This window comes from Ictalurus furcatus, chromosome 14 (genome assembly GCF_023375685.1).
Source record: "Ictalurus furcatus strain D&B chromosome 14, Billie_1.0, whole genome shotgun sequence".
Taxonomy (NCBI): Eukaryota; Metazoa; Chordata; class Actinopteri; order Siluriformes; family Ictaluridae; genus Ictalurus; species Ictalurus furcatus.
Window position 1 is genome coordinate 7,780,446 of NC_071268.1, and position 12,282 is coordinate 7,792,727.

General features: G+C 38.3%; 1 protein-coding gene across 1 annotated transcript in view; it reads right to left on the minus strand.

Moving 5' to 3' along the window:
* gfra3 (GDNF family receptor alpha 3) overlaps nt 1–12,282 on the minus strand; it is a 52,353-nt gene that overhangs the window by 15,734 nt on the left and 24,337 nt on the right. Inside the window, exons 2-4 of the mRNA XM_053641228.1 lie at nt 6,539–6,823; nt 5,080–5,172; nt 1,412–1,760 (exon numbers count right to left, since the gene is read on the minus strand). Coding sequence (XP_053497203.1) covers nt 1,412–1,760; nt 5,080–5,172; nt 6,539–6,823 — 727 coding nt within the window. The remainder of the gene's footprint in view (nt 1–1,411; nt 1,761–5,079; nt 5,173–6,538; nt 6,824–12,282) is intronic.

The following is a 12,282-nucleotide window of genomic DNA, read 5'->3' on the forward strand; positions in this document are numbered from 1 at the left end:
TCATGTAAAAGAGGCTGACAGCATGGTTCACAGGTGCCGTTTTTAAATCACACAACATGCTTAATTGCCACATCACCTGATCACGGCAGGCCTATAAATAGGCATGATGTTACACAAGCTTCAGATACTGGCCACATGTGAAAATGCTTCCCACAGTGTGAAGCACACGAACCACCTTGTTCCCTTCTCAGGGAACAGGGTTACATGTGTAACCCATACGTTTTTATTTTGCTTTCCATCTCTTTGAATTGATGTGTTACACCGACAAATAGGAATCGCGAGTTAAAAATTCTGTCCACGTCGAAAAAACGTAATATGTAGGTTGTACAAATTGACATTAATCTTAACAACACAATCAAACTTGATTTCAGGCACAACAATTGCAGTACAACGTTGTCCACCATCATGTTTGTTTTGTCTAAGGATATGTCATTGTTTTTGAATATCTCTGTTTTCTCAATCCACACTAAACTGCAAAATATGCATTTTCAAATTCATCCACTTGGGAGAGCGTTTTTGAAAAGCACCGTTTTCGCTGGACAAAAACACTGTCTCAGTGTGGAGAGAAGGCCAAAATGTAGAGAAAAAGATGTATTCAAATTTATCCACATTAATGTGGACCCAGCCAATGAGGCGAAAAAAATATATGTGGAAGAAATGGAAACATGATGTCTAATATAAAATGGAAGTGTGTGTGTGTAATAATAATAATAATCCATCCATCTTCTACCGCTTACTCCTTTTCAGGGTCACGGGGAACCTGGAGCCTATCCCAGGGAGCATTGGGCACAAGGCAGGGTACACCCTGGACAGGGTGCCAGTCCATCACAGGGCACAATCACATACACACTCACACACCCATTCATACACTACGGACACTTTAGACACGCCAATCAGCCTAGTACGCATGTCTTTGGACTGGGGGAGGAAACCAGAGTACCCGGAGGAAACCCCCGCAGCACGGGGAGAACATGCAAACTCCACACACACAGGGCCACGGTGGGAATCAAACCCCGGACCCTGGAGGTGTGAGGCGGACGTGCTAACCACTAAGCCACTGTGTGCCCAATAATAATAATAATAATAATAATAATAATAATAATAATAATAATAATAATAATAATAATAATAATAATAATAATAATAATAATAATAATAATAATAATAATGATGATGATGATGATGATGATGATGATGATGATGATGATGATGAATCTAGCCAAACTGATCATCAGCATAGAAGTTAAAGCTTAGATGCTGTATATAAAGGATAACTAAAACAGAACCTTGTGGGACACCAGTTTATATAGGATTTCTGTATAATATACTGTATTTGTAAAAAATAATTAAATAGTAGGAAAGTGTGTGTGTATTACTGTGTGAGTCCCTGTGTTTGTGTAGGTACACTCACCTGCACAGGTCATCACGGAGGCAATAGCTCTCCAGGTGCAGGCAGTTAGGTTGTGCATCTTTCTCCTCATAGGAACAGGAAGGGACAATGGTCTTCCTTCTTCTCTCTCCACATAATGGCTCAGTGCAGGAGCAGAAAAGCACACCAAAGCTGTACTCTTCAGGCACACGCTCCAGAAACCTGCGCAGTGCCCGGTGGCACTTCTGTCTGTTGCAGCGATCTGAGCCTGCCACTCGCTTGGTGCACGCCAGCACATACTCTGCACGTAGGGCACCACATTTCTCGAACAGCCCACAGTCCTGCGCTGCCTTTAAACACTGGTTCTGTCCATCTACTGGAAATGAGGACACTGAGAGAGGTAGAGAGAGAGATGAAGGTGTGAGGTGAGGTGTGAATTAGAGCACGTCAGCAGGGTGACTGGGTGCCAGCCACCTTTTCGGTCCAGTGCTGCAGAACACGAGGACCTGAAAATGATGTAATATAACAGTTTTGCCTTTGGCCTTTAAGGTGTTTTATAAGATGATTTGGAATCAGATACAATGGTTCAGTGTTCCACAATCATTAAGAAAATTGTACACTGAGTTTCCATTTTATTAGGTACACCAATTTTGTACCTACACTTGCTAGCCCATGGCTTGAAATTGCCCTGAAATAAACCTTGAAAACTTCAAAACAAATACCAAATCCCCCCCTGGCAAGAATAAGTCAAACCATGACAGCACAACACTTTAGGCTATTGACAATCATAATGTGCATAGCCATCACCAGCAAGTGGACTGACTAACATAATAGCTAGCTGACAGAAATCGTTTTATACTTCTGAGCGGTTGCTTGCATCATCCTCTCAGGTGGTGACGGCTCTCCGCAATTCTCTTTGAGTTTCTGCTCTTTTCACAGTAATAAATCTCAGCAGGGTCCCATCAGATATGAAGTAGGTAAGCCAATTTAAGGCCGTATTTTGAAATTCTACTATATTTTCCTTATGTTTTATAGATTCCACCAAGGAGATTTAGGGGCCAGATTTTCAGAACCCACTCAAACCATCATATCTTTCCAGGTGCAGCCAAAACTAGTCATAGACTTCCCCAGACCACCACTATTCATAAACTACAGCACATTTTGGTGAGAGTGGTGACAGTCCGCCTTGTCATCTCGATGTCACAGCCCACTGATCCACTGGCTGAAATTAGCGATATGGTGAACAAAATGGTTTCACATGACTGCCATAATTATGTGCCAGATAAATTTTTAAGAATGTAATAATTAAAAAAAAAACATGAAGCATGATGGTGCAACTGCAACCTCACAGCTTTGGGGTTCGATCCTGTGTTCCTAGTTATGAATAAACAAAAATGCAAAACAATTATCTGAACAAAATGTAACCTGCTACTTTGACATTTAACTGTAATAATATTTAATAATATTTTCTGGACATATTAATCTATAATTTATTCATTCATCTGTAGTAAGAGCTTTATCTTGGTTAGCTCTTTGGATCCAGAGCTCATCCCAGAAGTGTGGACACACCTAGAATTGGATGCCAGACCATTGCAGTGCCCTCGTTCACACCTAGGGGCAATCCGGAAGCCGGAGAACCCATAAAGACATGGAGAACATGTGAAATTCCATGTACAGAGCTGTGAAAAAGTATTTGCCTGTATTCTGTTTTCTGATTTCTTCTGTTTTTGTGCATATCTTATACTAAATAGTTTTAGAGCTTCAAATGAAATACAACTGAAAAAAACATGATTAAACACGCAATACAGTTTGTATTTTTTTTTTTATTGAAGCAAAAAATAGTTACCCAACACCCATGTATTAACCCCCATGTGTTATCCAACACTAATGTTATCCATCACCCATGTGAAAAACTAAGTGCCCCCTTAAACTTAAAATCTGGTTGTGCCACCTTTAGCAGCAATAACTGCAACCAAACGCTTTCCGATTACTGGAGATCAGTGTTTCACAGCACTGAGGTGGAATTTTGGCCCATTCTTCTTTGCAGAATTGCTTTAGTTCAGCCACACTGGAGGGTTTTCAAGCATGAACTGCCCGTTTAAGGTCCTGCCACAGCATCTCAGTTGGGTCAAGTCATGACTTTGACTAGGCCACTCCAAAACTTTAATTTTGCATTTTTTGAGCCATTCAGAGTTCGATTTACTCCTATGCTTTGGATCATTGTCTTGCTGCATAATCCAGTTGCACTTGAGTTTCCACTTACGGACTCCTTTAGGATTTTCTGGTAAAGAGCAGAATTCATGTTTCCCTCAATTGTTGCAAGTTGCCAAGGCCCTGAAGCAGCAAAACATCCCCACACCATCACACTCCCACCACCATGCATGATCGTAGGTATGATGTTCTTTTTGTGGAATTTGGTGTTTGGTTTAAGCCAGATGTCCCCAGGGGTCTCCCTGTCTTGCAAACAGTTCCAGTTTCGACTCATCAATCCACAGAACATCTCCCAAAAGATTGGAGGATCATCTACATGTGTTTTGGCAAAATTCAGATGAGCCTTAATGTTCTTCTGGGTTAGCAGTGGTTTTCACCTCACCACTTTTCCATGGATGCCATTTGTGCCCAGTATCTTTCTGATAGTGGAGTCATGAACAGTGACCTTTATTGATACAAGAGAGGCCTGTAGTTCCTTTGATGGTGGCCTTGGCTTTTTTGTGACTTGCTGGATGAGTAGTCGCTGTGCTCTTGGAGGAAATTTGGAAGGTTGGCCACTTCTGGGAAGGTTCAATACTGTACCGAGTTTTTTCCATTCGGAGATAATGGTTGTCACAGTGGTTCTTTGGAGTCCCAGAGCCTTAGAAATAACTTTGTAACCCTTCCCAGACTGATGTATTTCAATCACCTTCTTCCTCATCATTTCTGGAATTTCTTTGGCATAGTGTGTTACTGGGTAAGACATTTTAACCAACTTCATGCTGTTGAAAAAGTTTCTATTTAAGTATTGATTTGATTGAACAGGGTTTACAGTAATCAGGCCTGGTTGCATCTAATCCAGCTGAATCCCATTATGAATGCAGTTTCATAGATTTGGAGAATTAGTAACTACAGGGGCAAATACATTTTCACACAGGTCCGGTTGGTATTGGATAACTATTTTTGCTTCAGTAAATAGCATCATCTATATATTGTGTTTATTCATGTTGCCTTTGTTTTATCTTAGATTTTGTTTTAATTTCTGAAACTGTTTAGTTTCAGAGTATAAGTATTTGTATGTTATACATAAAAACAGAAGAAATCAAGATGGGGCAAAAACTTTTTCACAGCACTGCATACACCCATGCTCAGGATTAAAGCAGGAATACTGGAAGTATGAGACAGTAACGCTACCTACTGTGCCATCATGCTGCCTGTAGTATATTAGCTAACCATAAATAGCTAGTTGCTGAGAAAGACATTGTTAATGGTTATGATTTTTCTTCCATCCCAAGCAAGAACTTGCAGCTGAAACACTCTATGTCAGCATCACCATTAAGAATAGTCCATCATCCGAGTAATATGTGGCCAGAGGTGAAGCTGTCAGTGATGAATGGGGTAAAGGAGGGCTAACACATTGCACATAGCAATAGACAGGCCTCCTGTCAGTAATTGTAGCTCTACAAAGTGCACTTATATGGTTGGTATACCTGACACTGAGTGTTGAAGATGTGAAGTACCTGCCACAATCGAGGCCAGTTTTGTTACTTCGCTATTTCTCGCAAGTTCCAGTTCGATGTCCTCGTACGGGGACGTCTCAATGTCATCATACCCTGCAACAGACACACAATCAGTCTTATCAGTGCAGCTACACACACTTGGAGCCAAACAAGTGGTGGAATATTCCAGCGTAATTAAGCCTGCTGAAGCGCACCATTACCTTATCGTTACAGCTAATTAAGTGAGCTGCTGTGCTTAATCAAATTACTGGGATTATATGATGGCTCTATGATGATGCATAACCTAACTAATATTGCCTAGTTATCATCTAGACTTAGAAGACTCCTAGGGGGAAAGGGTACATGTGTGGGGGAGGTTATTTGCTTCGGCAGCATCGGTGAGAAAGCATGATGAGTTCAAATCAGACAGACGAGTATTCCATGTGTGCGATATCATTCCGACGAGCCGCATTCCACGCTCAACATCGAAATTATAAAGCATCATTTTTCTTATCACGATCTCGCATGCAGAAAAGCACAATGCAAATGAGTGTTTTTGGCACGACGTGTATCACGGCGCAATCACGCAGCTGTGAGCCGCGGCCGGAGATACGATTCACAATTTGAAACGCAGGGCTGAACACTTGACATTTCCATTTGACAGTGGCGGAAAAGCGCTCGTTTCACAGGACTGCTCGTCTCTGCTCTGACAAACTCTATCCTGACTCTCCACAGACTCGTATCACCACTCAGACACTAGCATATTAGGATACTTGAAACCATTTCAATGATACAGCGGTATGTATCTCATTTGTATTTTGTTTGAATACATATTTAATGATCATTTATTTATATACCACTCTTTCATACTGTGTTGAAGGTCAACAAGGAAGATTACCGATACCAATATGACCTGGTTGCAGGAAGGGGAAATAGGCTAACAATAAACAGTAGAACCCTGCATTTTTTGTAATTTCACTAAACTCTAAAGCATGGTCCTTTTAATCTAATGTTACATTTACGAATGCAAACAACGCCTAAACTAAATAAAATGATGACTGATTATGGGTCTGTAAAAAGTATGGAGAACTCAGAGGCTGTGAGCAATGAGTGAATTCTGTTTTGTACCAGAAAGCCAGACACTCCCACTTGAAGACCTTTCGGGTAGGAGCTGTTAAACAGTAAGGTGTAGGGAGGTGGTGGGTGGGGAAACAACATCACTAATAAAGAAAGAGACAGATTGGAATTTACAGGAAGAACGTGGCACTTCCAGCATGACCTTTTTCCCAAACTTCATGTAGATCCTAACTCCATTTGTTGTAGAATATGATATCGTCATATCGCCCAGCCCTAGATATTCACCAATACAGAATTTCCACTCGTGAACACACATGCCCAAATAAGCATTCATGTACATCCACTCTCCAACACACCCATAAACATATATGTGCATGTAATGACACACATACAGGCTCCTCACCCTGTGGGAAGCGCACGGTCCAGTACACTCGGAGACAGAGAGTCTCTTTGCGTGATCCGCGCTGGCACTTGCACTCCTGCAGGGGCCGATGGTGCAGCAGGGCATTCTGGGCATCAGCGCAGGCTTGGCGGACTTCAGGAACGAGCGGCACAACGGCTTCTTCGTCCACGCAGTAGTCCAGCTGTCTGTACAGTTTTTCACACTCAGGTTGGGCCATACACTCCTGTACAGCCTGCCCACAGTCCAGCGTGCCCGGGAACAGGGGCACCACCGAGGACAACCAGCCTGAGGGATGACATCACAGGACACTTGTAATCACTACTGACGTTCAACTTGAGAATTTCAAGCAATATATGGGCTTCAAACACACTGTCGATCAGTAATCATTTCCAAAACCTGAACGCAACCAGAAGCAAAAGTGACGAATACTGTGGGAAATTTAAAAAAAAAAAAAAAAAAAAAAAAAGATTAAAAAAATGTCTATGGTACTATGAAGGCACACACTAACTCCTCCTCCTTTTATAGGGTGCCATTTGTTTTATTCTAATTCAATAGTTAGTCTTGTTTGTCTCCATTTAGGGACATTTTGGATTGCTTCCTTTCAAGTCATTAATAGCAAATAACTTCATGAACTGTGTGGGCCTCATTTATCAAGGTGGATACAAATAAATCCATACTTAGGAACATTTAAAGAGGAAATTTGGTATACGTGAAAGTCCCGCAATCTCAGAACAACGTTCATAACCTTCTCGAGTGTGTGTAAATTAACCCATAAGAAACTAACTAATGTAAACCTCGACTGGACCAGCTTCAATTCATATCATTTACATGGATTACTGCACTTTTATTGCTTTAATATAAAGATTATTCTCTCAAGTCTTAATAGGGTATTTATTTCAATGAGAAATTTAATGAAAATGTGGTGAAATGTAATTTGATATTAAGCACATTAATTAAAGAAATATTAAATATGAAAAGAAAAAAAAAAGATGAAAGCAGACAACACAAATCCATTATTTAAAACAAATAAGACCAATCATTTAATTAAAACAAAATAAATGCACCTGTGGTCTGTTTATATTCATCAGCTATAAGCAAATGGCTCAGCTGAGGGGCGATTTAGAGCATACTGCATTTATGAGGGAATGGATATTTAGAGTCCGGTATGATTTTCTTTCCACGAGGACGAAAGCTGGCTTATAAATCGTTTCCGATTGCTATGCCGTCTTCTTTAAATGCCGTGCAACACTTTACAGCCGACACTGATTCGACCAACCTGTGCATGTCCAAGCTTTGTCAGTGCTTGAATTTCTTGTTACTGCCTCGTTTCAAAAAGAGATAAGTGAGACGATTTGAGAGCGTGTTGGCATGAGAGACTAAAATCATTTTAAAATACCAGTTTCCATGTGTGATACTTGGTGTCCATGATCACCTGGGAACAGTGTAGACATATATTTCTTCTCCATTTGCCTGTCAAACCATTTTCTTTTCACCTCATTTAATTCACATCTAATTGACCCTTTCTGTAATTTGTCTCTAGATTCTGGCCTTTTCAAGTACTGTTCCACTGCTAAAAAAAAAAAAAAAATTAATGATGTAGACATAAAATACTTTAAAATAACTTCCACTCCTGCTTGAGAAATTCCTTTTCTTTTGTCCTCATTTTGTTTTTCGAGCTCTCTCTCTCTGAGCATTTCCTTTTATAGAGTTAAGTGTACACAAGCAGTGTCAGGAATGCGCTTTGCACTTTACATACACGTGCAAACTCCATTCAATTCATTTACAGTTTCTCCTTAATGAGCAAGCCAAAGGCGACTACGGGAAGGAAGAACTCCCTGACACGACATAAGGAAGAAACCGTGAGAGGAACCAGACGCAAAAGGGAACCCATCCTCATCTGGGTGATACTGGACAGTGCGATTATAAATAATTTCACTTCTATATTGTAGCTGTATACTATATAGGCAAAAATTGCTAATTGTGCAAACAGGAACTTATGAGTGTATGACCAGCTTACGAGTGAGCATCAGAGTAATTTCTGAATTCATTACAGTTTTAACTTAAAGTCTATTGCATCAAACCGCCCTGTAAACCCGGATAAGTTCATTCAACTCAAAAAATCTGAGGAAACTAATTACCTTAAGTTGATAACTCAATTTCTTTAAGTCAAATACACTTAAATATAACAACAATTTATTTTAAATTATAAAGTATGAGTTCATTATAAAGTATGACTGAATCAAACCTGCTCTATAAGATAGAGTATTAATTAATTATGCATAATTTATAACTACGTACACAAACGTCATTGGATGACATTGGATTCATTTCATAATTTACACTGATCCTCCTTATCGGATGTAGAAAGACGCACTAAAAAACACTCGCCAATAATTTCATCCCAACGCCATCCAGTGATGTTTGTGTACGCAGTTGCATACGGCGAATTATATAAACCATTTGAAATGATGCAAATAGTGCATGGTTATTTAGTTTACCCCGACATGTTAATTTATACATTAACTAACAAAATGTACTAACATATACTTAAGAGGGCAGTGATTAAGAGGGCTCTGGGTTACTGATCAGAAAGTCAGGAGTTCAAGCCCTAACACTGCCACGCTGCCACTGTTGGGCCCTTGAGTAAGACCCTGAACCGTCTGCTCCAGGGGCGCTGTATCATACCTGACCCTGTGCTCTGTCCCTAAGTTCTTATCAAGCTGGGATGTTCAAAGAAAAAGAATTTCACGGTGCTATAATGTAGATGTGACTAATCAAGGCTTCTTTTTAAGGTGGCTGTTATTCACACATGAATTCGTAAGACTCACGTCGTAGTTAAGGTTAGTTAAGGCAAAGACAAAACATTCTAATGGACAGAAATATATTTCTCATTATCTCAAACTCACTTTGAAGCATGTTTTTGTTTATGTGATGACGGATCGTTTGGTTGATGACGTACGCAAACTCGCAGTTTTGCTCGAATCCGAAGGTGTTGATAATAACAGATCTGAAAATGTTTATGACCGTGACCTAAATTTTATTTTAATGTGCTCATACTAACACATTATCTTATAACAGCTCATTGACAGGGACTGGTATAAACATTATGAACTGTTTATAAACAGACTGGTATGACAAAACAAAGAAAGAAAGAAACAGTCCTAAATCATGAAGGGTCACAGCAGGGCTGTGTGTACGTCTGCTATCACTTCTTCTCTTCTGGACTTTATTATTATTTCATAATTGTTTAAAAAAAAAAAAGAAAAAGAGGGAATGACTTCACGGTCATGAACCCCACTCCCATCTGAGAGAATTAACATCCCCCCTTCTCACCCTATTTTTTCTCCGGTCCTTCTTCTCTTTCTCTCTTTATCATTCTCTCGAACTTCATCTCTCTCTTTCTCCTCTATTTATATTTAATTCTCTCTATCCTTCATTTCTCTCTTCCTCCATGTTTCACTCTCTCTATCGACCATACACCTCTATTTCTGTTTCATTCTCTCAACCTACCATTACTCTTTCTCTCTCCTCCTCTCTTTCTGTTGCATTGTCTCTCCTATATCTCTCCGTTTCATTCCACCTGTTTCATTCTCTCTATCCTCCATCTCTCCTTCCTTCTCTTACATTCTCTCTCTCTCCTCCATCTCTCTATTCCTCTGTTTCATTCACTTGATCTTCCTTATCTCTCTTTCTTCTTCCTCTTTCCCTCTGCTTCATTCTTTCATTCATTCTGCTTCAATCTCTCTCTTTCGTTCTCTCTGTTTCAAGCTCATTCTCTCCCATCTCTTTTCTTCCTCTGTTTCATTCTCTCAAGCTTCCATGTCGCTCTCTTCCTCCTTTCTTTCTATGTGTAGCAGACACAATCTAAGCCTAATAATAAACCGATTTAAAATATGATATAGTAGTAGTTTTAATAAGGAGACAAAATATTCTAATGGACAGAAAAATATCTTATCTCAAACTCACTTTGAAGCATGTTTTTGTTTATGTGATGCTGGGGCACTTTAATTGATGACGTAAGCAAAATCACAGTTCTATCGTTAGAACTAATTCTTCATCGTATTATCTGACATGGAGAATATAGTAGTAGTAGTTTTAGCAGTAGCTTTAGTAGTAGTAGTAGTTTTAGCAGTAGTTTTAGTAGTAGTAGTAGTTTTAATAGTAGTAGTTTTAGCAGTAGTTTTAGTAGTAGCAGTAGTTTTAGTAGTAGTAGTAGTTTTAGTAGTAGCAGTAGTTTTAGTAGTAGTTTTAGTAGTAGTTTTAGTAGTTTTAGTAGTAGTTTTAATAGTAGTAGTTTTAGCAGTAGTTTTAGTAGTAGTCATACTTTTAATAGTAGTAGTAGTTTTAGTAGTAGTAGTAATCATAGTTTTAATAGTAGTAGTAGTTTTAGTAGTAGTAGTAGTTTTAGTAGTAGTAGTAGTTTTAATAGTAGTAGTTTTAGCAGTAGTTTTAGTAGTAGTAGTCATAGTTTTAATAATAGTAGTACTTTTAATAGTAGTTGTAGTTTTAATAGTAGTCATAGTTTTAGTATTTTTAATCGTAGTAGTAGTAGTAATAGTAGTACTAATAGATTTAATAGTAGTAGTAGTTTTAGCAGTAGTTTTAATAGTAGTAGTAGTAGTTTTAGTAGTAGTTTTAGTAGTAGTACTAGCTCTAGTAGTAGTTTTAGTAGTAGTTTTAATAGTAGTAGTAGTTTTAGCAGTAGTTTTAATAGTAGTACTAGCTCTAGTAGTAGTTTTAGTAGTAGTAGTAGTAGTAGTTTTAATAGTTGTAGTTTTAGTATTTTTAATCGTAGTAGTAGTCGTCATAGTTTTAATAGTAGTAGTAGTTTTAGTAGTAGTTTTAGTAGTAGTTGTTGTTTTAATAGTAGTTTTAGTAGTAGTAGTAGCTTTAGTAGTAGTAGTAGTCATAGGTTTAATAGTAGTAGTTTTAATAGTAGTTTTAGTAGCAGTCGTCATAGTTTTAATAGTAGTAGTAGTTTTAATAGTAGTCATAGTTTTAGTATTTTTAATCGTAGTAGTAGTAGTAATAGATTTAATAGTAGTAGTAGTTTTAGCAGTAGTTTTAATAGTAGTACTAGCTTTAGTAGTAGTTTTAGTAGTGGTTTTAATAGTAGTAGTAGTTTTAGCAGTAGTTTTAATAGTAGTACTAGCTTTGGTAGTAGTTTTAATAGTAGTACTAGCTTTAGTAGTAGTTTTAGTAGTAGTAGTCATAGTTTTAATAGTTGTAGTTTTAGTATTTTTAATCGTAGTAGTAGTCGTCATAGTTTTAATAGTAGTAGTAGTTTTAGTAATAGTTTTAGTAGTAGTTGTTGTTTTAATAGTAGTTTTAATAGTAGCAGTAGTTTTAGTATTTTTAATAGAAGCAGTAGTAGTAGTAGTCATAGTTTTAATAGTAGTAGTAGTAGCAGTAGTAGTTCTCATAGATTTAATTGTAGTAGTAGTCATAGTTTTAATAGTAGTAGTAGTAGAAGTAGCAATAGTAGTAGTAGTAGAAGTAGCAATAGTAGTAGTAGTTGTCATAGTTTTAATTGTAGTAGTAGTATTATGTTAGCAGTTGCAGCTGCATATGCATGTACTTCCCACTTCCTAGTCTTGTAAAGTGTGAAATTGCAACATGTTGAAATTCTGGTCTGTGGTAATGATGATGGAAAATTGCTTTGTGTGTGTGTATGTGCGTGTGTGCATGTGTGTGTGTGTGTGTGTGTGTTGTCATAATTGACCACGTATTCGTGACTTGCAAGC